We start from the raw sequence: 27,104 nt of genomic DNA, 5'->3' as shown, positions 1-27,104 counted from the left end.
TCACGCCTAAAGTGCCCTAGCAACAGAGCCTGGACAGGAATCGGAGGGACAAGAATTAGGCTCATTAGAGGCGTGACAGTGTTAAGTCTCTTGCACCATCCAGGCCCTGTGCACAACCACTTAGGCCTCGTCCATTAATAAAACAGCGCCTTAAAGATGCCTATGATGCCTAAGAATAAATATTTCTGGGGATGCATCCTCATCCCTGACTCTCCTCACTTGTCGAATCTGAATTCGCCTTCTTCGCCCAGCTCCTCCACTTCATGCTCAATCACCCGCTCGATCTCGCTGGCAATATTCAGAACCCAGTGGTCTCTCTCAGCGCGACTGCGACACTTAAAGACCATCCCCCGTCCCGGTACACCGAGCTGGCCCACTCTACGAAGCTTTGCCCTGGTACGGCCACGGGTTCTGCTTCCCTGTCCCTCGTCGTCCGCGTCGCTGACGGTCCCCTCGGTCGTGGCGGTCTTGAACCAGCCCTTTCTTCTGTTCATCCACACTACAAAACAAGTCATGACGTCGACGTCGGCGCTCGTCCATCCGTCTTCGAGGTACACGCGGGGAAGACTGGCCAGCCCCGGATGGTTCGCATCAAAGGTTCGGTTTTGGTACAGCAGATCGTCGTCCACGATCAGACCACTGTAGACGTAGCAGTCCTTCAAGTCGACATCCTGCTGCTTCTCTTGATGGATGAAGCGGACTTGCTCACCGGTTCTCTTTCGCAAAGCCGACTGGAAAATGAGCAACCTGCCGCCAGTAAGGATAACTTGGCACCGATGGAAAGTAGCACGTCGGCGTGTTTTGAGATACAACGATCCAGACATTGTCACACTGCGACAACTGCTTATTGCGCACATGTTGTAGAGCTCCGGGCTGGCTTCGCTGCGGCTCACTTCCCATTTCTTCGCAAATTGACCGATGATGGCTTCCATCTCTTCGTCCACGTTGAGCTGTTCGAGGTTGGCCTTTCTTATTGCTTTAAAGGTGTCCATTTCGGCAGCCGTGCGAAGTTTCCAGTATTTCACCAATTCTTTCAGGCGGCGGATCCATTCGTCGCGTGTGTGTTTCGAGTATGCTTGCAGCCGAACGACGAGTCCGTTCCCGAGAACGAGTTCAAATACTCGATCGTCATCGATCTCGTGCGTTGATCCATCCTCCTGCCTGCTGTCAGCCACATCCTGGTGAAAATCGACATCTGAACTTGATCCAGTCTCAAGGACTTCGTCTGTGGGTGAGGCGCCCCATTTTATGGTGCGCACGTGACGAATATTGCACATGTTGATGTATCCGTCTGCCTCCAAGATATTCGCCACATTCCGCCGAGCTTCTTCCAGAGCGCCTCGGTCACGACTCTGCAAAGTCATACGGTTCCCGGAAGACAACCACGAAACCTCGCCATGGCTCAACTTGTACGGTTCGATGTCGTACATCATTGGCGTCTTTTCCACGATCTCGTGCGCAGATGGGACATCACCCTGGCTGGTTGTCGCAAGCCGAGGCGGATGAGGCGGGGTTGTCTTCGCAGGCCGATTGAACATCAAGAATTGATTGTGCGTTGAGAAATACAACCGCTTGAAGAAAGCTTTTCCCATCCTCCTGTGAATACCTTTCTGGGACGTCAATCGGATCAAGAACCCTTCGATAGGAGGGGGCTCTTCGTGATGTTTCCCCTTTCTGCCATACGTTGACGTCGGGTAGTGCTGCTTGGGTCGGAGTTCCAGATCGTGAGAGCGAGCCATTGCCATGGAACCATACATCTTGTGCTCGTTGACCCCGTGCACCCATTCAAGCCGGTCGTATCTCTTCCACGCAAGTCCCATTTTGGCCCTTTCACTCCAGACTTCCAAGACATTCGACCACTCCGGGTCGCGTTCCAACATTGCGATGCATTCGGAGATAATCTTCCCGGCGACGGCTTTCTCAGCAGCAATCGTCCGCGCCAGAGCCGTCTCCTCGTCCGCGGCATCTGCTCCAGCTGTCTCGAGCACTTCAAAGGGCCTCTCCAGTCGCAGAGTCACATCAAGGTCCGGAACATTGACTTGAAGACTGGAAGGCCGTTCCCAGCCAAGAGCATCTCGGAGAAAGGTATACCACTCCACAGAGTGTGCCTGCGAACGTGGCTTCATCACCATGATTCTCGTTCCCTTTCTGTACGGATGCCAGATGACCACGGTCTTGTCCAGGGAAGAATAGAGATTGACTCTTGTCGTCTTGGGGTCGAGTCTGATCTCGTACTTCGGTTTCTTCTTGGTCGACTCGTCATCGATCTCCGGAATGACTCGAGTTTTGTAGATTTGAAGTCTGTAGTCGTCGACGTCCTGTTTCTTGCTCTTTCTTGCCACGACCATGAACTCCCGCCACTTTTCAAGCAGTCTTGTCTCGACCTTGATACTCTCGTTCTCATCAAACTCTTCCGGAACTTGCTGCAGGGTCATATCCACTCTCACCAACATGCGCTCCATTTTGACAACCGTGCCCTCTCGGAGAACATCGCGTCTCAATCGCCTGCTTGCAACATGATCTTGTACACGAATTGCTCTCTTGACCACTTTCTGCTGACCTCGTTGGACTCCTTCTGTGACCTTGAATCTGACACCTGTGCTCGTCCGACCCAGACGATAAGTTTCATCGTCATCCACGGGGGCAGGCTCATGGCGCTGCAGTGACTTTGCTGCCGGTCTGGTAGTATCGGCAGAGAGTAGAGCAGTCCTGGAGTTCGTTTCCAGGTTGTCTTGGGTAGATGCCGATGGCTGCAGGGACTGTCTGTTAAAGCTTCGTCCAATGCTCGCCTCATGGTGGGTGTCACTTGGACTGATTATAGATGTAGTGGCTCTCGCATCACTGAAAGGGTTTTCATGGGCGGTTTGGTAGGATTCGGCTTTCGGAGACATCAAGGCACTCTTTGTGCTCCTCGCAGGTGGCATTGGACGTTCACTCGTACCATCCAACCCCGTGTCCGCCTGGACTGGCAAAGACTTGGGAACTCTGTCGTCCTCTTCATTCTCGCCGTCGATTCCTAAAAGACGGGACACATCGTTTGTAGACACTGGCTCTATATCTCTTGGTTGTATTTGCTCTTCATCTTCTTCCGGTTCCTCCTGTTCGACATCCGTTGTTTCACCGGCGCTAGAATTCTGATCGAGTGCATCTTCAGGTTGAGGGAAGCCGAAGGTCACCCTGGCAGCAGTTGAAGGGCCTTCGAAGCCCGTCAACGTACGATGCCGAGGGTCTTGGTCTGTAGCGGCGCGGAAACTCGCTCTCCGAGAAGAATATGTGCTCAGCTGTAATCTTCGCCTATACCACTCTTTTCTGTGGCTGTTGAGCCAGCCCTCGGGGATTGGGCCAATAAAGAAGCGGCGGGAAGTGAGGTGAAGATGTTCAGGTGAGGCGTGTTTGAGGCGGTGGGCCGTGTACGAGTCCGGATCGAGTGCGTCGAATTCGTGGGTCGTGGTAGTGCTGCCGACGGGCATCACTCGGGAGGTCGACATGTTTGTACCACGACATGAATTAGCATGACAGTCTTGTAAGTATACTCATTATCATTTCGGGGGACATTGACTCGTCGTCGAGCTCCAGAGAGGAGGCAGCAGACACTGCGCCACCAATCTGCTGCTCAAACCTCCCTTTCCAAGGCCTCGACCATGCGCGTCCAGCAGGCAAAACCGAACCCTCATTCTCCGATGACGTCAGCGTCACAAGTGTCAATGTTTGCTCCGTTTGCACTTGGAACCCACCCCAATCCCATTGGCACACGTGCATGCGCCCCTCTACCAGATGTTCACCGTCACTTCCACGCCCCCTTATTTTGTTTTTCGCAGCTCTACACCTCTGTATACTCTCTCCATTGAGCTGATCGTCCCTCTGCGTCTGATAATGTCGGGCACGAAAATCCCACCAGGCAAAACCTGGTTTGATACCCACAAAGTGCACTTCGACGACGTCCCTGTCTCCGACGACGACGGCATTTCCACCCTCGAATTCCTCGATGCCTCTGAAGCAACCACTACCCTCTTCGATCTTCTAGGCTCGGTAGCCTTCACTCCTGTAAAGAATGACATGATGGGCAACGTCACCAAGATTCGTGACCGTTATAAAGCCGCCCCTGAGGGTTCGACTACAGTGCAGTTGCTGGTCAAGACAGAGCTGGCCTCAAAATCCCACAAGGCCACCGAAGGGCTTGTGTGGCTGACTCGTGGATTGGATTTCACGGCACAGGCACTGCGGTCTGACCTCACCACCAACGCATCGGTCAAAGCAGTGGAACCTAAGCCAAACAAGGAGCTTGCGGACGGGTTTCGAGCGAGCTACAAGAATACACTGGCCCCGCATCATGGACTGTTGATCAAACCCATCTTCAGCGCTGCCATGAGTGCAACTCCCTACCGGAAGGACTTTTATGCACGATTGGGCGGCGAGGGAACCGATCCAGAGGTTACAAGAGAAGCGCTGGAGAAGTGGGTGACAGCCTTGGAGAAGAGAGTGAGCATTTTGAAGGCCTTCTTGGCCACCAAGGAAGCCAAGTGGTAGGCCTGAGATAAGTGAGCGTGCTATCAATCATTGGAACAAGGGAATTGGCAATGAAACTTCATGGAGGTAGTCCCTCGCATACTGGTTAGGTTTTCTACAAGAGAAAGAGGACGATCTGCAGGAACACAGGAGCGTGAGCTTTATTGAGAAGATGCTATGTATCGCCCCGGATTCGCTGGGCTGTATGCCATGTTACCTTTTCACATCCATCTAGCGCGTGTATTTGTCAAACTCCCGGCCTGCAGATGCTGCCCTGGTCGCCTCTATACCCCCGTACAACTGGCACAATATCTGAGAGCCTGCCCCAGTCCTACAATCACCCATAGTCTACCGATTGTAAGAGGGCTGTGGATTTTCCTCCATGTCCATCAACTCCTCCACTGCAGGTGCGAGAGCCTTCTCATGCGTTTCTTCTCAGGAATGTGGCATCTGCGGCAACAATACCACGGCCTCGGACAGGAAGAGCGTGCGGCGGCCGTGAGGTCTCGGCGACGATTGAAGGACTTGAAGACAATCCTGACAAGCAGTCAATATGGTACCCTGATGTAAACGGGTAGTGATTTGCATCGTCACGAAGGAAAACGGAACGACCGCGTTGAATCGAATGGGCATTCTGGTAGAGAGCGCAGCCTGGTGGTGCCGAGGAACAGTGGATACTTCAGCCTCGTTGCCCACGTGACGCAACAAGGCTGGGTTTTTTTGGCCGTGCCGCGGGCAGAGCAGGACAATTACTTCCAGCGCCAACACTCGGAACAATGACGCCTGCCTCCATGGCATGCGCAATCGGGGATGAAGACACTCAAGCGGGTTTCTATCTCCTAGACTTGGTGTCAAAATCAATGCATACGAGCTTGAAAGAGTCGTGATGCAGAAAGACCTGCCCCGTCATCGACCTCGGACAACGGCTCTGATTCTCCCAGCTCTCGCTCCGGCGTGATCCAAAGACATTGTCTGCCTCAGTGTGGGTGAACTCACTATTTCCATTCTAGGCGTGCCATCTCCGATGTCGACGCCCAGTTCCTCAAAGAGAGGAACAGAACGGACCCGAAAACCCGCTAGACCCCCCTCCACCTCTCCTGCGGACGAGTTTATCTCCCCTCGAAGTCCTCCTCTGACTGCTCGACCGTGTTGTGCTTCCGTACACCTTTGACGCCTTTGCCATCCTCGTTACGCCGTGCATCATGAACGATCCAACGAGATCCTCGAGTCCTTGAAGATTGATCCTTGATCGAACAGGGAGCTCCGATCAGATCCGTGCTTTGAAGAGCATGTGCCTCGTTTCTACCAATTCAAAGAACTGGGTTTCGGGACACACCCGTACAAAGTGGCGAGGAAGGGCAGTTATGGAGGCTATATATAATTCTCGTGAAGATGGCGCAGATTCTCGCATACAAGGTACATGACGCCGGGTCTTGAGCGCGGAGGTTGAGGAGGGAGTTTGAACAGGCGGATTAGCCACTTGAGTCTCCTGCATTGCCAGATGCTTGTCTCTACTGTGCGAATGACTTCTTGTGCCATCTCAGTGATTCTATTGAAGCCTGATGTTTAAATTGCTCAAAAGTGCTTTTGTTCAACCCCGTGGCTGTCTCTGGAAACCCAAAGTCCGAGATATTTCCTGATCGTCCCCGCAGCACAAAACGTGACCAAAGCCGACTTTGTATGGGTATCTCGATATCATAATGTCAAATCTCCCCAATGCTGGAGTGCAAAACAGCTCCGCGTCGCATGCAAGCCCCTCGTCCATTGATATCTGCCTCTGAAAGGATTCATCACTTCATCGCAAAATCAAATTCCTCAAAATCGGCCCGGAGACCAGCCGCGTCTTCTTCCTCCGCGGCCTGATCGCTGCCGTCCTTGGTCAGGATCGAGTCCATCCAGTTCACCCGGTGTTCCAATTGCAGCAGGCCAGCCATGACTTCTCTCCCGAACCAGATGTTGAATTTTTGATCCGTGGGCAAGGGGAAGAAGATGGATTTCGCCACGCCCACGTCGTCGCCGTCATTCGCGTTGCCGTTGGCGTGGTCGGCGAGTTGGACGGGATCGGCCAACCAGGTCCAGACGCGGAAGTAGTCCGAGCGCTGTGGGAGCTGGGCGTTTGCAGCACAGGACTGGAAGTCCGGGTAGCCGTACTGGGATGCCTTGACCTTGAAGGCCGCCTCGACCATGCCCGTCTTGATGCGATCCACCGGACACGGAATGAGTTGCCAGTGGAAATGCCGGATGCCGGTTCGATTGACTTCCCAGCAGACAGCGCCCAGCTGGCCGTGGCTTTTCGCTCCGATCATGACACTCAGAGCCTTTCGGAACCGGTTCATTTCGTTGAATTCGGCGGTCATCTCCTCGGGTGATCGTTTTCCGTGAGCCAACTCATCCGCTGCGTGGTAGTATGGGATAATCATGACGTGGCCGGTGAAGGATAACTGCGGAAATGTTGACGGCATCGGTAACGGGCCTCTAGTGACTGTGGCCATGCTTTCGTCCCCCAGAGACACGACGAGATGGGTCTTGGCACCGGGCTTGTTGAGGCACATGAAACAGTCATTGGGGTCATTGCGTAGACCTTTTCGGGCACGCTTGCGATTCCGTGGCCCATGGCCGTCTCCGTCGCCGTCTCGATATGAAGCTCTGTCATCGGCGGCTTGTCGCTTCCTTGGTGGCGAAGACCGGATGAATGGTGACTCAAGCGGAGCATCCACCGTCGCTGGAGGGCGTGAAGTGTCCAGCGTGAACGCCGACATCCACTCTTTTGTGGGTGCCGACACGCTCGGCAAACTCTTGAACCTTGTGATGCTTGGTTGATCAAACGAGGTGTACTCAATGATCTGTTTGAAGGGCTCCCGCTCCCACAAGGCACTTGGACTGCTGGAGAAATGATACCATGGCTTGAGTGCCTGGCAAAGGTTGGCGATGGACTGACTGCCGGTAGTCTCGTCGAGCGCCGGAGGCAATTCGATCTGCGACCCATTGCTGATATTTGCCGGCCACTGATTTGTGACGAGAATATGTGCGGAGTGGGCGCCGTGAAGACCTCTTGCCTCGCTGTCGAGATACCAGGGGTCATAGGGCCCGAGTTTCTCGGTGAGGGAAGCTTCATTTTGCTTGAGTCGGCCTCCGAGTGACACGATTTTCACACCATCTGTAGTGGTCATGGTCCCTTTGCGGCCAAGATAGAACAGATTTGAACAGAGATCGCCATCTTCGAGCTTTGCTTTGACAGTGTCCGGGAATGGAGAGTCGCCGACAGTAAAATACGTCGGAAGGGGCACGTCGATCTGACCGCTGAGTAACTCCTTCAGCTCGCCGTCGTCGCCTTTGTCGCTTTCATCACTGGGAGAACCAAAAAGGTCGCCGACGACAATGGCCAAAGAGAAGTTGTGTTTGGCTTGCAGTTTCGAGATCTTGTCGAAGGCCTTTTTCAGTTCGCCACGGATGCTCCCGACAACAAGGCTACCAGGGTCAGCGACGGTCCTGATGCAACTTCACTGTCACAATTAACTCACATTTTTGCGGTCCCCATGGCTGCTCTGGAGAGAAATGAGGCGAGAGACTGAAAAGGATGTGAGAGAAATCACCGGGTTTGCTCAGCTGTCTAAGCGTGCTTCCACCTTTGTGAAAAAATGGAAGAACCACCAATATCTCATGCTGATATGGACACAAGAGAGAAGAGACCGTGAATGAGACGGGGAGTTGTAGCGAGAGTGACAGCGGGATGGAGTTGCGACAGAGAGATCCGCGAGGCTTCACAGTGACAAAAACATGTGAAGATGCCTTTTCGGCCGAAAACTCCACCGAACTTTGTATACGGTGACGTATTTGGCCTCACACACCCCAAAACTAAATGCGGGGAAATTTTTCGCATCGCATCTCAACTTTTTAGCCGCAGCCTCAGACAAAGATTGTCTGCGCAAGTTGCAGGCATTCGCGCTTTTTCGCTATGATTCAGCCTCAAAGCTAAGCCCGCGCGGCTTCCCGCAGATATTGCACATACTTTGATGGGCGATTTCCCTCAATGGCGTCCACTCCTCCCGGTTTCCGCTCGCGCCGGCCGAAGAAAGCCACCGCCTCGAGCAAGCGACACCGCTTCGAATCCTTCACGAAACGAATAGAGCAGTTGAGGATTGACCCGGTTCATACCGTGAGAAGAGTGAAGCCTTCGAAAAATGATGCAGACGTATTGCAAAGCTTTTTCCACACAGCGCTGGAAGGGTGGGCGGAGCTGAACCTCTCCGCAACATTCACCAGCTTCCTCAACAAGGCGAGCCCTCTCTGCGAAAATCTCCCTCAAGTGCTTCACCATGCAGATAAACTCTTCGAGATCCTTGCCGAACACATCGAGAAACGAGACGAACTCGCCCTCGAGCCTCTCCTCAGCCTCCTTGCCCAACTTGCCCATGACCTCGATCATGGATTCGAACCATATTTCCGAAGAACCGTCCAGCTTGTTGCAGAGATTGCTGCTGCCGCCGACAAGACCGAGGTTGTCGAGTGGTGTTTCAACTGTCTGGCGTTCCTGTTCAAATACCTGTCCAAACTCCTCCTGCGAGACCTGCGGCCCCTCCTCGATATCATGATACCATACCTCTCCTTCAGAAAGGACTACATTGTCCGATTCAGTGCAGAATCGCTCTCGTTCCTGCTGAGAAAAGCCGCTATCGCACATCACACACACGGATCACCCTTGGTCCTCGCTGTCAAGCATCTTCTGAAAGTCCTTTCGGAGCAAGAGGGGGCCACAGACTTCAGTCCATATCAATTCGGCGTCATGTCTCTCTTCGTGGAGAGTGCCCGAGGGGTTGACCAACAGCTACATTCGTGTGCTCCATCGCTAGTACAGTGCCTATTAGACTGCGCTCGGCCCATGAAGCAACAAGCGCAGGTTCAGTCAACGGTGGATGGCATTCTGACTGCACTCATCCATGAGACAACCAGCGAAACGTTCAAGCCAATTCAGGACGTCGTCTTGGATGCTGCTCGGGAGTCTGCAGCCTCGGAAGATGCCTCCCAGATGTCTTTCGCTCTCAGGCTCTTGCTTGTTCTCATAGGGACACAACGAGGATCCAGGATCAGTGAATGGACGGTCGTCATCGAGGCATTCCAAGTGATAGCTGCAATCGCGTGGTCTCTCAACGAAGAAAAAACGCATATCAATTCCGTGCTCGCAATCACCATCGCCGCAGTGATCCAATACGCTCCCCTGGATCACTTGTTGCCCGTGTCCCAGCCTTTGTTGGATTCGGCCGCTGAACAGTTTATGCCGCGCGAATTCTATGCCTTTTCCACCGCCTGTGCCGAGCTTGGGCCGGAGAGGTTCACTAACTTTGTCCTTCCAGAACTCCAAAAATACATTGCAAAGCACTGGTCCGAAGACGAAGTGAGCCTCTACTACATGCTGGAACGACTACAGCAGAACAAGATTGGCTTTGGTCGTTCCGCGGACGCCAGGACAATAACTTGTCCGGCGGATTTTGGGAGTTTCATTCTGAGTCACTTGTCGGCGGAGCAACAAGACGAGGATGGTTCTGATATTGAGCACCTTGCTGGACGCCTTCGCTTCTCCAAAGGTGCTTGCCTTTTCGGTGATCCCGAAACAACTACTGGATCCCTTGACGCCTTCCACGCCCTACTCACCCACGTCTTGGAAAACGTCAGCAGTGATCTTGACCTTCGTCAGCGCGCAGTTCTGGGTTGGGGGTTTGATACCTTCGTCGAGCTCGCACCAGCTGATGACCCGCGGCTCAATGATCTTGTCTCACTTGTCCCGAAACTTTCGCCGGTTGTTTTCCACCTGCCCGCTTTCGTACAAGCGACCGGCCGTCTATTTGGCAAAGTTGCTCGGGCCGAAGAGGTTGAGTCTCGGGTCTTCGATAATGTGCGCCGCATTCTGATGCGAAATCTCTTGTCGACGTCCTTCAGCCTGAAGAAGGGCTCTGCGCAATTGCTTCGCGCCCTTGGCTGCTTGCGTATCCGGTCGTGGCTCAACGAGACCATTCGCCTCACGCTGGATATCCTCAACACTCCATACACACCCGCCGACGCCCGAAAAATCGCCATGCTACTGAGACGGCTCCTGCATCAACAAAAACACATTCCGGAGGATTCGTCGTTCCAAGACCTGATCCCTTTCTTCTGTTGCGGCCTGATGCCACACTACCATGATCAAACACGGCTGGAAGTTTGCAACTTCCTCTCCCAGATGGTCCATACGACGTTCTCTGAAGAAACCGTGGTCAATGTTGCCTTACAGTGGCTGCAATCGCCCGCCGATCCGATGCAATTGCCTCAAAAAGACGTCCCGGACTCGAAGTCGCATTTGTCTTGCTTTGAATGTTCAAACCTCGCGCACCTCGATTCGTTGTCCTCTTCGGTCTCAAGCGATTTCGAGAATTCCGGTGAGAGATTTCGGAACTTGATCGAAAACGACCATCGATTGGAAAATCCCGACAGACCACCTCCGGACGGTCGATCGTTGGCTCTCCAGCTTTTGTCCGCAATGCCAGGCTCAGCTGAGCGCCGATCCCGGTCATTGGTTCCTATCTTTCTCGCCGCACCCTTTACCCGTGCTCAACTGCAACCCAAGCCCGGCTCCGACACCTCTACGTCGTCGCACACATTGAGTCCCGACATCGACGACCACGAGTGGTCTTTGCGAGACAGGAAGGCGATGCTGGCTCTGCTCGGTCAATTCCTGAATCCTCGTGCTCTCTTCAGATCGTCCGAAGTCCATGAAAAGCTTATCGACCTCTTGGGCAACGGCAACGAAGCCATTCGAAAGCTCGCTCTGCAGGCCGTGTTGACGTGGAAAGACCCTGTACTCGTCCAATACGAGGCTGTTCTGCTCCAATTGGCCGATGGGCAACCGGAGACGTCCTTCATCGGCAAATGTTTGGCCTCTACCGAGGAAGAGGGCCATGTCAGACCAGCAGATCGTGACACCGTCATCCCTGTCATTCTCCGGCTATTCTTCGGTATCGTTGTCGGCCGAGCAGGGACATCAGGGTCTCAGGACGCCAGGCGGAAATCATTGCTGCGCATCCTCCTCGCATTACCCGGGAACGAAGTTTCGATGTTTCTCGATATTGCCCTGGGTAAACTGAAAGACGTCAAGGTCCAGGCAGACGCGCCGGATCTCGCATGCCTCACCCAAGCATACATTCCAGAAGACCAGCAATATGGATTTCTTCGACTGTTGTTGTCCATGATGGAGACATTCCAGCAGGACTTTCGCCCGTACGGCAAACAGGTTATCGACGCGGTCATGTTCTGCGTCCAGGCGTCCCATCAAAGCCAGACCGCCGCGGTGAAACAGACCGGTACGGGGGCGCTGACACGAAATATACGGAGGAGCTGCTTCCAATGCCTCGCCCTTCTCTTCCAGCATTGCCACGCAGTCGAATGGCCTCGATATCTCCGCAGTCTCTTCTCATGTGCGATAAGTCCGCGTCTCGACATCTTCGCCTCGGAGACCAGCCAGGGGATTTCCGGGCTGCTGCGTTTGTTTTCGACCTGGGCCCGTTCGCCGGAGTACATCGACTTCCTTGTGGACTATGACCCACGAGTGCTGGCCGTCATATGGCAGACTCTAGGTGCGACCTCGACGCCGGAACCCGTGAAGCAGTTCATCCTCGCCGAATTTGCCCTTCCGCTGGCCGATCTCATCGAGGATGAGGACCCAGCATCGTCAAACAAAGCCCGCAAGCTCCTCATGACCGACGCGAACGGCCTGTTCACCTCGCTCTCCGCCCTGCTTGAGCAGTCGCGCGCCAGGACCATCTCCGGCGCCAGCACCGTCATCGCCACGACGACAATCATTCTGGGCAAAGTCGCCCCTCTCGCACAGTCTCCGGAGTCCCGACAGTCCATCGTCAAGTTGCTGACGGCCCTTCTTTCTGACGACAAGCTCCTGGTCCCTCCGCATGTCAAAGGCAAACTCTTGCTATCTGTCCAGAGATTTTTGGCCGTCGACGCCACTCTGGACGAGAGCTCGCATCTGGACCTTCTGACGTTGGTTTCGTCCTTGTTCAATTACTTCAAGGACCAGGCGAATCGTCAGTTGCTGTGCGACGTCCTGGAAATGCTGGCTACTTCAAATGTCCAGCTGGCTCAGATCGCGCGACTGTGCAAAGACGTCAATGCCATGTCAGCGGAACGACTCGATGAGATTGACTATGACAGGCGGCTGCAGGCCTTTCAATCAATTTCGACCCTGGAGCTCACCGACACGGGCTCGATATATCAGCCCATCATCTACAACCTGCTGTTCTTCCTGAGAACCAGTGACGATCTCACGATACGGTCAAATGCCTTGGAGTGCCTCAAACAGATGATTGTCAGATTCTGCGAAGCCGAAAGTCCCCACTTGAACGACACGATGGTGACCTCCGTCCTCGCCGTGACCAAGAAGTGCATGAGCCATGAATCAGAAATCGTGAGGGCAGACTTTGTCACTCTCCTCGGCCTTCTTGTGCGGCATGCTCGCAACAACGGAGATCTGAGGAACATGACACCCCTCCTGGTCGGAAACGACGAGGAAGCGTCCTTCTTTTCCAATATCCTGCATATCCAAGCCCACCGTCGTCTCCGAGCGATTCGACGCCTTGTATCCGAGGTCGAGAAAGGCCAGATCAACGCGGCAAACATCGTGGAGATATTCATTCCTCTGTTGAAGATGTTCGCCTATGACCCCAGAACTGATGAGACGGCCCAGAGCGTCAAAGGCGAGAGTATCACTGCGATTGGCACGCTGCTGGAATGGATCGACTGGAAGAACTTCAGGATGCTGTTCCGCCGGTACAAGAATGACCTCGACGTCTCCTCGGGCAAGCCCAAGGCCAACCATCGACTTCTGACATGTGCAGTTGACGCGCTGTTATCCGCGAATAGCCGTCGCCCTACCAACTCCAACTCCGAAGATCGACCGATACCTTACCTCGCAATGTCGCTTCCAAGCACAACCACGGTCGAGAAAGAGCTGAGGACTCAGTTCATCCCCAAGCTTGCAGACCTTGTCCACTACAAAGACGAGACCGAGATCAGTTTGCGTCTTCCTTTTGCCGTCGTGGCGATCAAGCTCATCACTCTGCTCCCGCCTGAAGAGATTCCACTTCTCGCCAGCCCAATTATTCTTGATATCGCCCAGATCCTCCGAAGCAGATCTCAGGAATCTCGCGATGCCGCACGCAAAGCCCTTTGCGAAATCGTTCTTTTGCTTGGCCCCACCAGTTTGCAGTTCGTGCTCAGGGAAATGCGCACGGCACTCACCAAAGGGTATCAGTTGCATGTCGTCTCTTATACCCTCCATGCGATTCTGGTGGCACTGGTTCCTCAAATCGAACACGGTGCGCTGGATTACTGCTGTGAAGAGCTCGTCTCTGTTATCATGGATGACATCTTCGGTGCCGTCGGCCAAGAAAAGGACAACCAAGACTATGTCAGCAGCATGAAGGAGGTCAAAAGCAGTAAGAGTTCTGACTCCATGGAACTCCTGGCTCGTTCAATCAGTATCCCGTTTGGGTCAAAGCTTGTGGCACCAATTCAGATCGTTCTGTCTGGCAATCTGTCGGCAAAGCAAGTCCGACAAGTCGATGAGCTTCTCCGCAGGATCGGAAGCAGTCTGTCGCAGAATCCGTCAGCCAGTCCGCGAGATGTCTTGACATTTGCATACCAACTGATTCAGTCGCTCTATCAACAGAAGGAGACTGGCCCCAGCGAAGTGCCTGACCACAAGGAGATGAATCGAAAGAGATATCTCGTCGATTTCTCGACCGCTAAGTCAACCCAGAGCCGAAATTCAGCCTTGTCATACAAACTGGCCAAGTTCGCTTTGGATCTGGTAAGGTCGACCTTCCAAAGATCCGCAGAAACTCTGACGGCGGAGAACGTTCACGGCTTCCTTCCCATCATCGGCGATGCGTTGATCGAAGGTCAAGAAGACGTCAAGATCTCCGCTTTGCGTCTGCTGTCCGCCGTTGTCAGGTTACCCATGCCAAAGCTTGAGCAAGACTCACCCTTGTACGTCGCCGAAGCCGTCAAGATGGTTAGAAACTCCACGAGTACCAACGAGGAAGGGGCACAGGCCGCGTTGAAATTCCTGGCGGCAATTCTTCGTGAATGCAAGAGTGTTGTGGTCCGAGAGTCCGATATCGCTGAAATCCTGCACCGCATCGCTCCGGACATTGCAGAACCCGACAGGCAAGGGGTGACATTCAACTTCATCCGGGCAGTCATGGCAAGGAAGATCCAGTTGCCCGAGCTTTATGATCTTGCCGATAAGATCGGAGCGATGATGGTGACCAACCAGTCAAAAGGCGCACGAGACGTCGCACGAGGTCTTTTCGTGCATTTCTTGCTTGATTATCCTCAGAGCTCTTCCAGATGGTCGAAACAACAAAGATTTCTGATGACGAACCTTGAATATGAGCATCCCGAAGGCAGGCAGTCAATCATGGAAGCCATCTATGTCTTGGTCGGGAAGATGAGAGGGGAGGCGGCGCAGGAGTTGATCCAGGCATTCTTCATTCCCATCCTTCTCCGAATGGTCAACGATGACAACGAACAGTGTCGAAAGCTTGCTGGAGTTCTCCTGGGCCAGCTTTTTGCCCTCGTGGAAGGCAACAGCCTGAAAGACACGTTGGCACTTCTTGACAGCTGGGTCGACCAAGGGGAGAATAGCAAATTGAAGCAACTCAGTATGCAGGCGTACACCATCCTCCTGGACACGGATGTTTCTTTGACCCAGGACCAAATTGGCCAGATTCGAACCAACATTAACAAATCCCTCGAAGCAACAAGCGTGACCGACGAGGAGGTGTGGGAGATTCGATTCCAGTCGTTGCAGCTTCTGTCGAAGCTGGTGGGACGGCACCCAGCCGCAGCGTTAAACTCGATGCAGCGACCCCTGTGGTCGCATGTGTGGCCGTCTCTGACCCATCCCAACCCGTGGATACAAAGCACCTCGGCGAGCCTGATCAATCAATTCTTCAGCCACTGTGGCTCAACCGCCCGCGGAAGGATTCCGCTCCCCTGTGATCACGGTCTTTCCTTGGACTCGGACGATTTGCTCGGCATCTTGAAAGACACCACTCGAATTCTGCGGCATACGATCGGGAACGACGACTTGAGCACGGAGGTGGAGCAGATCCTTCTGTTTCTGGGTCATTACTTGAGCGCGAACTCGCTGGGGATCGAAGTTGGCCGGAAGGCCAGCGAGACACAGGACGCAGAGGAGGCCGATTCCGACGAGGATAGTAGCGCCGAGGAGGGAGGGCACAGCATACGGGCGACTCAATACCTGCTTGATCAGCTCGCACGCACTCTGCGTCGAGAAACGACGATACTCACATCGGCAGCGCTCCTCCCGAAGAAGTCATCGCTCCGGCTCCTCTCAAATCTCATCCCCGCGCTTTCAATGTCCAACGCCACGGTCAACGCCGTCCTCCTGCCCCTCCAGCATCTGACTGACACCAACACAATCCCACCGCGCTCAGCGGACCCGACATTTGCAGCAACGTACCAGAATCTCATTGAACTGGCCCACGAGGTCATGGCGGGGATGCAGAAGAAACTCGGAGACGCGGCGTACGTCAGAGCAGTCACGGAAGTGAGCAAGACGATGCGTGAGAGGAGAGAGGAACGTCGAGCGAAGCGGCGGATCGCGCAGGTCGCAGAGCCGGAGAAGGCCGCGCGAGACAAGAAGAGGAAGAGTGACAGGAAGAAAGAGAGGAAGAGGGAGATGGGAAGAGCGCACCAGAAGAGGAGGATGGAAGGTGGCGGCGGCATGTAATGAAATGATGTAATGAACCAAAATTGTCCTGCTGTGGCGACTTGCCTGATGAGGAGTCTTTTCGGGTTTTCGGTTTTTGAGCGTGGGAATCAAATCATTCGGTCGAGGGACGCGATGCAAACGCAAATGCAAACTGCCAAAAGGGGAGAAAGGATATGGGGGGAAAGAACTAATGGATCAGGACTTGGAAGTGTCAGGAATTCAAGATCGAGCCCGAGCGTCCAGGTGCAGCGACAATGAAAGCGACACGGTGGCGCGTCGGTGTCTTCTTAGGTCATGAAGCGACGTAACGCTTCATTTCGGGGAATTTATGAAAAACGGATGATCTCCAGGGGTTTCTGACCAGTTCTTTGATCGCTCTTGACCCTTCCTGATCAAATACTCCGTACCAGAAGGGCGTGATATTGTGTCGTTTCTCTACTTCTCCGATATATCACGTGATATCAGCGTGAGGCGTTGTGTGCGGAACAGCCTCGCGTATTCAGCCTCGTATCCTTCGTCCACGCAATGCTTCGTCTTTCGCTACAAAATCTCCCCAGTCTTACAAAAAGGGCTACAGGGAGTCTACCTGAGATAGGCATATGTGACAGGGCTTATCGTCCAACCCAAACCAGCGAAAAACGTCCATTTGCATGCAAAAACCACCACCCCCCCTCCCCGGGTCCCATTTCTTTATTTCCCGTGCTTTCATGGCGTCGCTTCAACCATTAACACTCGCCGACCGCGGAATGTCCGTGCCCACCGCCGCCGTGGCGCCCGCGTCAATGGGCATGATCAGCCCGGTAATCCACCGTGCCTGGGGCCCCGCGAGGAACCGTACAGCGCAGCCGACGTCCCAGCCGTTGCCCTCGGTCCTGAGCAGGCTGCGGTTCTTGCGGGCCTCGCGGGCCTCGTCGGTCATGCCGGCCGCGTACATCATGGGCGTGTAGACCATGCCGGGGCAGACGCAGTTGACGCGGATGCCCTGCGGGGCGTGGTGCGCGGCCATGGCGCGGGTCATGTTGACGACGGCGCCCTTGCTAGTGGGATAGAGGAGGTGCGGGGTGCCGCCGCGGATGCCGGCCACGCTGCCCATGTTGATGATGCTGCCGCGGTAGCCCCAGGCGTCGTCGTTCTTGGCCATGGCCGGGATCGCGTACTTGGCCATCATGACCATGCTCGACACGTTGATCTCCAGCGACTTGGCCCACGCGGCCATGTCCACCTCGACGGCCGTGCCCGCCGCGCCGCCAATGCCCACGCAGTTGAACAGGATGTCCAGCCTGCCGAATTTGTCGAGTGCCGTGTCCACGATGCCCTTGCACTGCGCCTCGTCCGTCACGTCGGCGTGGATCGCGATCGCCGCCCCGTGGTGGCCCTCGGCCTCGATCATCTCGACCGTACGCTGCGCCAGGGCAATGTCGCGATCCACGCAGACAACCTTGCACCCGTCATCCGCGAGGAGGATCGCAGACGCACGGCCGTTGCCGATTCCGTCGCCGTGGGCGCCCGCACCCGTGACGATGGCCACTTTTCCGGCCAGGGACCGTGGTGGTTTCGGGAAGACGTAATCTATCGGCATTTTTCTCTGGGGAATCTGTGTTCTGTTGCCTATCACTCACTCACCCACTGGCTAGCTGGGTTCTTGCTGCTGTTGCCGGCTTCCTCGCACGAATCCGTTGTGCTTCCGGCTCGTGGGAGGCGGGGATACACAGCTGCGCAGCTCGGAATTCTGCTTCGCCGTAAGAGTTTGTCTTGACTGACAGAATACCTCGTACTTCGTAGTGAAACCCGTGCCAGTGCAAGGACTAGTCAGAGTTGCGTCAGAGGGTCAAGATTTGTCCCTGTGACATAGATTCTCACAGATCTTGGGGGTGATGAGTATTAAGTATCGTGAAACACTGTATTATACCGTGGAAATGGTACTCATCGGATGTGTTCTCACGCTCTTCTCCTCACCTGACCCGCCCACGCAAGGCACAGAGGCCGATGTTTCTCCAACACAGACCAGACCAGACCAGACGGCCTCGGCACTGTCGGCTGAAGCGCAAGTGCGGAACCGTAGACCCAAATGAAAGGTTTGACCGGTAAACCACGTCGAGTACACTCAGATCAAAGGAGACGCTTGCTGCCACCATTAGGATCTGGAAGCCCAAAGGCATCCTCTCCCTGAATCTGCAGCAGACTTGGATGTCAGACCTCGAGTAGCAGAGTGATCTCCTAGTGACCGATGACGCTCGACGGACAGAAAAGAAGCATACAGGCGCAAAGGAGTTCATTGTCCGGCAAGTGGCCATTGCCCAAGACGGCAGTCACGGTGATCATGAACAAGCATGACAACATCTCCTTTAAACGGTGTGTACACAGGAAGTCGGGTTTGAAATCGCATATTCTTGGAGCGCATTTAACGTCGGTCGGCGAAGAATACAGCGTTGCTATGCGCTCGCCCCTCGGGTACGGAAATATATATATGTATGGTGAACGAGATATGGACTAACCCCGGCGACGCTGGTGGATGAAGATGAGGTGGTCTCGAGTCCAGGGACATTGAGGATGGAGTCGTTTTAAAGAACGACACTGTCGAGGTGCGGAGCACGTGAGGTCCCGGGCAGATGGTCCTGCCACGCTGCCCTCAACTTTCCTAGTCATATATCTCGGGTTCTCTCTCCAAAAGAAAAGATATGTTTATTCCGTAGCCTCGTTACATGGTTGCATCTCAGCGCTGGAGGCGTGAAGCCACCACAGAGAAAAGGAGCAACACCGCGTATCACAACACCCCTGACAGGTATAATTCCGTCCTCCTCTTTTGCCAACAGCCTGCGAGTCCTAGTATACATATAACTGTGTGCAATCGACGCAAATCACCCGCATGCCTGTCACTCGCGGCTTCTTGACATCGCTTCCGGACAGCTGCAACCCAATACTCCTCTTTGCGGATAGAGGGGATCTCGATAGGAGATCACAAGCCCAGCGGATTATCTGCATTTTGTTCCTTGCCCCCGATCTGCTCTTTCATCCTCTGTCCCTCAGCCTCCTCTTGTTTGGCCGGACCGCCCTCGTGGTTCCCGTAGCCGACCCCAAGCTGGTCTCCCCAGCCTTTGCCCATTCTCATGACGCCACCGACGACCGGATCAACGACGCCGCCCACAGGGCCGGCAGCCTTTTCGAGGCCAGCGCCGACGTATTTGCCGACGGGGGAGAGTGCGCTTTCGACCTTTTCGCCCGCGCTGTCGCCTAGTTCCTGTGGCTTTGATACCCAGGAGCCCGCTGGACGCCAGTCAGTAACCAAGACTCTAACGCTGCCACGGGTCGTCGGAGTGGGAGTGGGAAAGGCAGTGGGAAACGACAGACAACGTACATTGCTTCTCCTGGCCTTCTGTTCCCTGTTGCTGGACGGTTTCCTTATCTTCTTGTGCGGTGGACATGGTCACTGCTGATTGAGGTTCGGTGCTGTTGTCGACAAGTTGAATGCGATTCTCGGGGGGTTGGCTCATTATCTAGAAGGAAGGGATGCGAAGGACGATAAAAGGGCCCCCGGGGGACGCGAGTAGGGAATGGCTACATCATAGCTCTGCTGTGCCATGACGCTGGCAGGGTCCTTTCCAGGCTGCAAGCACATGCTGGGCAAGGATGCGGAGCAACCTGACGCGTTGAAGCCATGACGTAACGGACTCCCTCGAATGTTATACAAGTACTGATGGCCACACCAAACAAATATGCCAGACTCGATGAGATATTGGCCAATTCTGATGGCTCGTCGGACTGTATCGGTATCTTGCTTATGGCAATGGAATGAGTAGGCGTTAGCTATCTTCACATAATTTTCCATGGGCATATATTTGTGTATGTCCTTGGTTGCGTTGTCGAAAAGAGCCGAAGAGGCTTCCGGCTAAGTTACCCAACGTAGCATGTGACGCAGAGACTTCCCGGTAGACTTGCCCAATGCGGACCTCTCGATGCCGCGAAGCTGCGAAATTGCTTCACCAAGTCGTGGTATGTGCTCAAAGCTGCGATGCAGTGACATTATGAAGAGCCTCACGGCCATAGACCCCGACTCTGTGATGCTCCAAGTCCTCCGCCGTAGGCAGTCATTCGGATGAGTCTGATCACCCAATAAACATACATCAGAAACAAACCCTGAGGACGGTCTCCCAGATCAGAGCAGCCCAGCCCAGCCCACGGAACCATGGAACTATCTGACCGACCGCCTTGCAGGCAAAGCAGGACCGCTGACTCCGCGACAAATCTACTGAATGCAAATGTACCTCTCAGTTCCTGAGTCAAAATGCAGTCTGAAATGACTGTTCCGCAGATAATCCTCTCCTTGCTCGGTCGGTCGTCAACTCACAACTCGCAGCCACTCCAGCATGCATCTCTACGAAGATTCCTCGCAATATATCTTGACTACCTCCCCGGTACCTTACCTGACGCACATTCCCTCCGATGTGTGCGTGTTTAGCCCCGTCGCCGCGGCCGTGGCCGCAACCCTTGTCTCCCACGCACCCATTGACCCCTCCGACTCGAGCTACATTTGAAGTGTACAACGACGCGGATAAAAAGTTAAAGGACAATGGAAAGATACATGCATTAATTCGAGTGTATGGATCATTTGAAAAGAGCCTGCATCGCACACGCGCGAAACAGTGGTCGAGATTGCGGATTTCCCGCCGCATGTTGGTCTCTTCATTCCTAGACTTGTACTCTTCACACAGCAACCTGCTTGAGGCCGATGTGAGCTCTTAACATTCTCCTCTTCGCCACCAAATTTGCACCACGATCAGGTTGGATTTGTAGTAGTTCTAAGACAGTATCCACTTGCTGTCTGTTCATTGCGTCAAGTTGTGTAGATGTGGCAGGGAAGTCGGGAATAGCGGCACCGTCTGTGAGGCTATAGAGTGGCGAAAGGGGTTGATTTGGGGCTGTAACGTAGGAATTCTGAACTCGAGCTGTATTGTTTTGATTCCTATAGAATTAGTAGAGTAATATTAAAGTGGTTAAGTGTTGTACGTACGATGAAACAATGAGCTTGGTGAACTTCCCATCAAGACCAGCGATATCCTGGCGAATAGCTCGAAAGTCTTCAGTCATTCTGTCCTCCATTTTGGTCATTCTCTCCTCCATTTTGGTCATTCTGTCCTCCATTTTGGTCATTCTCTCCTCCATTTTGGTCATTTTCTCCTCCATTTTGGTCATTTTATCCCCTATTTGAGTGAGGACATCGAGAATGCGTTGACCGTTGGTGAGTGTAGGAAGATTGTGTACTTTCGAAACTTCATTGCTTATAGAAGTAAGACTGGCAGTAACGAGATTGAAATCTGGCTGCGGACCAAGAGGGGTTCCATCAGCCATCGTCGCGATGATAGTAGTGATGGTGGTGGTAGTGGTGGTGGTGGTGGTGGTGGTGGTGATGACGCTGTTTGTTTTTGTTTACGAAATGGTGAGGGGTAGGGGCAGTCGAGGAAAGATCACCTCCAAAAGCGGCGGCACTAAGCGCCAAATTTGGTTGGGCCAAAGGTTGACCATGTTCATTCACGCGCAGGACTCCGAGTCAAAGATTCTACCCTTAGGGCTCCATCCATTGTCGGGTTCGTCCAATACCTCTCCGAGACTTGCGAAGTGGTATATAATTCTTCCAGAGTCCGAGATGACAATGGTGCAGACCCATTTTACAGTCGGCGCAGGTCAAAAGGCTACAGTTCGCCTGGAATCCAATAGAGTGCGGAGTCACGTGAGGCGCGGGCAACTCCGCACAATGCACTAAGGACGAGATAGTTGAAGAGGCTGATCAAACCCGACGACAACACCACAAACACCTACACCAACACGCCGAGCAGCGAGCGGCAGCACATATCGGCCCATGTTAAGAGTTGGAATGACCGCAAATACCTCGAATCAAGGAGAAAAGGAAACACAATCGTTAAGCAGGCTGCTTCTGCTGCGGCACATTGGATATCCCTCCGTGTTCACCGCTCATGCCGTGCGGTATCGGGTCGAGGCACTCACTCGGCTTCGCGCACTCTTTGGAATGAAAATGGACATTGACACCGACCAAATACGAATGACTATGTAGCCCAAAGTATAGAAGAATAGAGTATGAAAGCAATATCTGCCCTGCCCTAATGAAAGCTGCATTCCTCCCTACACCTTTTTTTCCCCGAGTGCTCCGCCGAACACTCGGAGTATTGGAGTCTCTCAAACTGGATCCAAACCCCTGGGAGTCTCAGATGTCTGTCATGCGTGGTCTTATGATATTCCATTGTCATTGTCCTTGTCCAGCCGGAGACATGCCACCTCTTGAGCCTAGCCTAGCCTCGTCTCGCCTCGCTTCAGTTGAGAATTGAGAGGTGATCCGTCGATGTGTGATGTTCGGTCTGTCCGTCGTCTGGATGTTGAGTGTTGATTCCGGCCGCCTGTTCCCCACAGGGTGCTGCCGCCACCGCCGGGGACTGGGACAGGGCGTATGATCTGCGTGGCGTCATGGTCAAGAAGGAAGAAAGGCTGGCGGCCAAGCAAGCAAGCATTCAACACTCGCCGCACTTGTCGGCCTGGTTGTTGTGATCCCCTTGCCCTGGTCCTCCATTCCCCATTCTCCGTCCGCTGGTGTTGGCGTCGGAACTGCCAGTGGGATTGGGATTTAACAACCCGTCCCAAGGCCCGAGCGAGGATACTGGCACGTCACTGTCTGGGCGGAAGAAGATGAGAGCGATGCTTTTGTTTGTCCGAGTCAGTCTCAGTATCGGCAAGTTTCAGAACATCACCGCATCAATACAGAAAGCAATCAATCAGGCTGTCCAGCCTCGCACCGCACCGCACCGCACCGCACTGCACTCCGGGAAGGAAGGGGACTTTCCGTACATGAGAATGATGATCAGGGCGATGAGGACCCAGTTGTGGTCTTCCATTGTCTTGTGCCCCGGTGTGGTGTGATATAGAGAGGTGTAGAGTGATGTAGAGAGGACCTGCTTGCTCGCTTGCTCTTCGCCGTCAAGGTCAAGGTCAAGGTCGAGGTCAAGTATGTAGCAAAGAGGGACAACACCGAATACTGTGAGAAGAGAAGTCGTTTCGAACGTCTCTGATGAAGGTTCTGAGAAGCGGTGTGCCTTTTCTGAGGCTGGAAGAGGAGGGGGATGTGCCGTCATTTGTTCACCACCCTTGAGACAGGTGGTCAAGCGCTAATGCGGGAGAAGCTGCCTCATCACCCATCACACACACCACAGCCCGCGACGGGCCAGGGTTTTGGACAAATCCCAGCGAGGCGTGGATCATCACCCATTGACCGACAACTTGTGTTACACAAGGTGGCGTCGACTAGAGGGGGCTTGGGGGCGTGTCGTCGTCACGTTGAGCGACGGGGATTGGATGTTCAGACGAGGTCGACCTGCGAGAGCCATTGGGCTGTCTCTGGCTGGCTCTCTGGCTCTCTTCAGGCATAAAGATGAAGGAAGATTCTGAGCACTTAATCTCTGGGGCGGATGAGGCCGCAAAGCTGGCTGATCAGGCTGAGAAGCTGTGGTGCGGGCTGCGGTGCGGGCTGCGGTGCGGCTGCAACAAACACTCTGGAGACGAGGCTGAGCAACAATCTCCGCAAACAAGCCAGAAATTTCGCCCATGGCAAGGTATTCAGCGCCGCCGCTTCTGCACTTACCTTGGTACAACTTCGACACATTAGAATATTGTAGATACGCAGTAGAGGAACATAGAGTCGCTCACCCATGCTCTATCTTCGCCCTTAACCTTCACAACGAGAGATGGGATCGCGGCAAAATGCCAAGGCCGCACCCAATTAGCAGATTTTGCTTTGTCAGCGCCTTGGCAGCATCATCGCAGGTGCCAGAATGCAAGGACCGTGTGTGATGCGGACACACCAGCTTTGAACAGCCCACGCTGAAGCAGCAACACCCTCAGGCTTAGAAATGGAAACAGAGATAGACGGAAGTAGTGTTGCATCATTGTATGTATCTATCGTCATGATCTAGATAAAGTCCGGCCTTGATGCAAGCTACGCACGCATGTCCGTGTATGCGGTGTGCGGAGTATGCTGTCCAACACACGAAAGGACTTTCCAAAATGAATCTCTATTCTCGTACAAGATAAAACAAATGCCATGATGTCTTCGTTTCATTCAAAAACGTCTGGGGTCTTGTGATATAGATGTGAGCCACATGTGGGCTATATATCTCCCGTCCCCCAATGTACTTTCTTTTGCCTGCCCCCGTTTCTTTCCGTGGGGGGGTCGTTTTCCCCTTTCCCAGTATCCAGATTCCAAGCCAGTGGGATCCTCATGGTAAAGGAGTGATCATGAGTCTCGTGGTAATCGAAAAGGGTGTCTTGTTGTTTCCCTTTTCCTCATTAAGGTCGTCATTAGCAGCAAGCAGTGTTGCTGTCCAAAGAAATGAAAAAGAAAACCCGAATGTCGCGATGTCTCCGTTTCCTCAAGCTGGTTGGGAACAAGGCATCGGACGGGGTGAATTGTGGTCGAGTACCGTGAAGGAATGTGGTACCCGACGGTCATTGACCTTCTCAAAGCATGGCGACGACCATCAGAGCGGCTGCGGCACCGACAACCTTGATGCCACCAGTCGCGGCCGGGGCGGCCGCACCAAGGAATGTGCTCGCCACAGGAGCCACGGGCGTTGTTGACGACGGAACGACCGTGGTCGACCATGGGGTTGGGGTCGTCTCGGGAGCAACAGGGGTCGGCGTTGGAGTGATAACGGGTGCTGAAGACCAGTCACTCCATACGCTGCTGGATGGAGCCGGAGCCGGAGCCACAGGAACGCTGGAAGACCAGTCGGCCCACGAGCTGGTCGTCTCCGGGACGGGCGCCACAGAGCTAGGTGTAGTCCAGTCACTCCACGGTGTTGTTGAAACCGGGGCTGCCGAAGTAGAACTCCAATCTTCCCAATGCGATGTGGTAATAACCGGCGCAGGAGGTACGGAGGTTGTCGTAATAACAGGAGCCGGGGGTGCAGATGTAGTCCAATCTTGCCAATGCGACGTGGTCAATACCGGAGGAAGAGAAGTTGTCGTGATCACAGGGGCTGGGGACGCCGAGGTACTCCAGTCCTGCCATTGGGAGCTCTCTTGGGCTGGAGCTGGAAGTAGAGTTAGCATTCGTAATGTAGAACAAATAGCAGAGAATGTGCACTGACCTCCGTGTCCGCCTTGACTTGACCACTCTCCCCAGTTGCTGTTGTCACCAGCACCCTCGCCGCCTTTGCCGCCCTGACCACCAGGGCCTCCCGGACCACCGGGGCCACCGCCTTCACCTCCCCATTGGCCTCCGTTGCCGTTACCACTGCCGCTGCCGCCACCGCCGCCGCCCTGACCCCAGCCGGCTCCTTGACCGCCGCCAGGTGCTGCGACAGCAAGTGTAGCAAGAGCAAGGACCAACGCGGACTTCATGGTGAGGGGAAGATGACGTATTAGGAATAATTGACGAGGTGAGGGTAGTGGATTATGTAAGGATTTGCCTGGGAACGATTGACCGTGTTTCAACGAAGGACTTTGGTCTTGGGAGTAATGATTTGCAAGATGGAAGAATAGGAAACACAATGCAACGGCCTGGAAGGGATTCAAATACCTTTGTAAAAGGGGAGAGAGCAACGTCATGCACACGACAGGAGAGGTTGACAGATCCAGCTGTGTACCCTCATTCGAGTGTTGCTGGGAAAAGCCTACCTGGGGATGCCGCCGATAGTGGCTCTGTTCAGGAGGCAGGATCATGATGGTGGAAGAGTCAAAAAGGGGAACATAGTGGTCCGTATGGGCAATGACTGCCAGTTCAATTGGGTAGGCATAACGTCAGGTGGAGTATAGAAAAGGAGAGCAAACCGGGCTGGGACTGAATAGGCGAGCCCAGGTTTGGGTGCCGCCAGCCTCTTCCCCCTTGCGGATTGACCCACCACCGTTTGTATACTGGGACAGTGTATATGCGGTTTCAGGGGGTTTCTCAAAGGGTATGGCAGGTGAACAGGGATTGTGTGTGCTGGGGACGTCAATGCATGGTCCAGGGAGGAAGAGGTTGGATTCACGGTGAAACAACACTAGGGTCCAGTCATGTTTGGGGAGGCTGGACATGGTTAGACTTGGAGCAAGGGCGAAGCGAGCGAACCCGGAGTCTCAGATTTTAGTGTTTAGCCAATAGTGTCGACGCTGAGTTCGCTAACATCTTGGCGGTGGCGGTGAGGGATTCCAGGGGAGGCTGGGAGGCTTGATAGTCGGTGTCAGGCCAACAAGGAGGCTGACCGGAGAAACCACCAGCCCTCTTTTTCCTTTGGGATTATCTCACGGGAGTATTGTCCACGGGCAGGCTGGAGATGCAATAATTGGTTCAATGGAAGGATTTTTGATGGTTGAAAGGATTTGATTGCAGGAGCGAGTGATTGCTTTGTGGCTTTTCTTCCCTTTCCGGTTTGTTGTTTTCAGGCGAGTTTTTCCGCTCCGCACAAATATTTCACCGATTACCGTCTTGGCACAATTATGTGCCAAGATAATATGTCCCAAGTGGTACTAGTCTAGTGCCAAGGGCCCAACTTCACAAGAGAAAGTGTATGTACTTGTCGGCGCCGAGGCAGCGTCAACTACCGTACGCAATAATTCGCAGCTGCCTCAGCCTGTCCAGTTGTTTACACCAAGACACTGTTCTAATCTCTTCGTAGTCGCCACAGGACTCGCTGCAGATTTTCGGAAAGCTAAGCGCACGCTCCTTTACAGATAGATACCGAGCGATGACGCCCGTAATATGCTCCATCCGCACGGGACGGCCGAATTCATCAGGTGTGTCACGTGAACCATAGCCCGGCAACCGGAAGCGGGG

General features: G+C 54.0%; 8 protein-coding genes across 8 annotated transcripts; 2 read left to right on the top strand and 6 right to left on the bottom strand.

The window, feature by feature from the left end:
* Positions 1–215: 215 nt before the first annotated feature.
* On the bottom strand, positions 216–3,488 carry AYO20_09397 (hypothetical protein; the record flags this gene model as incomplete). Its single annotated transcript, XM_022647667.1, has 1 exon — positions 216–3,488. The coding sequence occupies one exon, from the start codon at positions 3,486–3,488 to the stop codon at positions 216–218; it is 3,273 nt and encodes a 1,090-aa protein (XP_022496363.1).
* Positions 3,489–3,873: 385 nt separating this feature from the next.
* Positions 3,874–4,527, top strand: AYO20_09396 (hypothetical protein; the record flags this gene model as incomplete). The annotated part of the gene is made up of 1 exon (XM_022647666.1): positions 3,874–4,527. The coding sequence occupies one exon, from the start codon at positions 3,874–3,876 to the stop codon at positions 4,525–4,527; it is 654 nt and encodes a 217-aa protein (XP_022496362.1).
* A 1,769-nt stretch (positions 4,528–6,296) lies between these two features.
* On the bottom strand, positions 6,297–8,044 carry AYO20_09395 (hypothetical protein; the record flags this gene model as incomplete). Its single annotated transcript, XM_022647665.1, has 2 exons — positions 6,297–7,974; positions 8,028–8,044. 2 exons carry the CDS (start codon positions 8,042–8,044, stop codon positions 6,297–6,299), a joined length of 1,695 nt encoding a protein of 564 aa, XP_022496361.1.
* A 492-nt stretch (positions 8,045–8,536) lies between these two features.
* Positions 8,537–16,306, top strand: AYO20_09394 (hypothetical protein; the record flags this gene model as incomplete). Its single annotated transcript, XM_022647664.1, has 1 exon — positions 8,537–16,306. The coding sequence occupies one exon, from the start codon at positions 8,537–8,539 to the stop codon at positions 16,304–16,306; it is 7,770 nt and encodes a 2,589-aa protein (XP_022496360.1).
* A 700-nt stretch (positions 16,307–17,006) lies between these two features.
* Positions 17,007–17,867, bottom strand: AYO20_09393 (hypothetical protein; the record flags this gene model as incomplete). Its single annotated transcript, XM_022647663.1, has 1 exon — positions 17,007–17,867. The coding sequence occupies one exon, from the start codon at positions 17,865–17,867 to the stop codon at positions 17,007–17,009; it is 861 nt and encodes a 286-aa protein (XP_022496359.1).
* Positions 17,868–19,244: 1,377 nt separating this feature from the next.
* Positions 19,245–19,779, bottom strand: AYO20_09392 (hypothetical protein; the record flags this gene model as incomplete). The annotated part of the gene is made up of 2 exons (XM_022647662.1): positions 19,245–19,552; positions 19,644–19,779. 2 exons carry the CDS (start codon positions 19,777–19,779, stop codon positions 19,245–19,247), a joined length of 444 nt encoding a protein of 147 aa, XP_022496358.1.
* Positions 19,780–20,989: 1,210 nt separating this feature from the next.
* On the bottom strand, positions 20,990–21,634 carry AYO20_09391 (hypothetical protein; the record flags this gene model as incomplete). Its single annotated transcript, XM_022647661.1, has 2 exons — positions 20,990–21,248; positions 21,297–21,634. The coding sequence occupies 2 exons, from the start codon at positions 21,632–21,634 to the stop codon at positions 20,990–20,992; spliced, it is 597 nt and encodes a 198-aa protein (XP_022496357.1).
* A 3,171-nt stretch (positions 21,635–24,805) lies between these two features.
* AYO20_09390 (hypothetical protein) lies at positions 24,806–25,690 on the bottom strand (the record flags this gene model as incomplete). The annotated part of the gene is made up of 2 exons (XM_022647660.1): positions 24,806–25,380; positions 25,438–25,690. The coding sequence occupies 2 exons, from the start codon at positions 25,688–25,690 to the stop codon at positions 24,806–24,808; spliced, it is 828 nt and encodes a 275-aa protein (XP_022496356.1).
* Between the last annotated feature and the right edge of the window lie 1,414 nt (positions 25,691–27,104).

This window comes from Fonsecaea nubica, assembly GCF_001646965.1.
Source record: "Fonsecaea nubica strain CBS 269.64 chromosome Unknown Scaff86, whole genome shotgun sequence".
Lineage (NCBI taxonomy): Eukaryota > Fungi > Ascomycota > Eurotiomycetes > Chaetothyriales > Herpotrichiellaceae > Fonsecaea > Fonsecaea nubica.
Note: the sequence above shows the minus strand (reverse complement) of the source record. Positions and strands in the feature narration are given on the sequence as shown.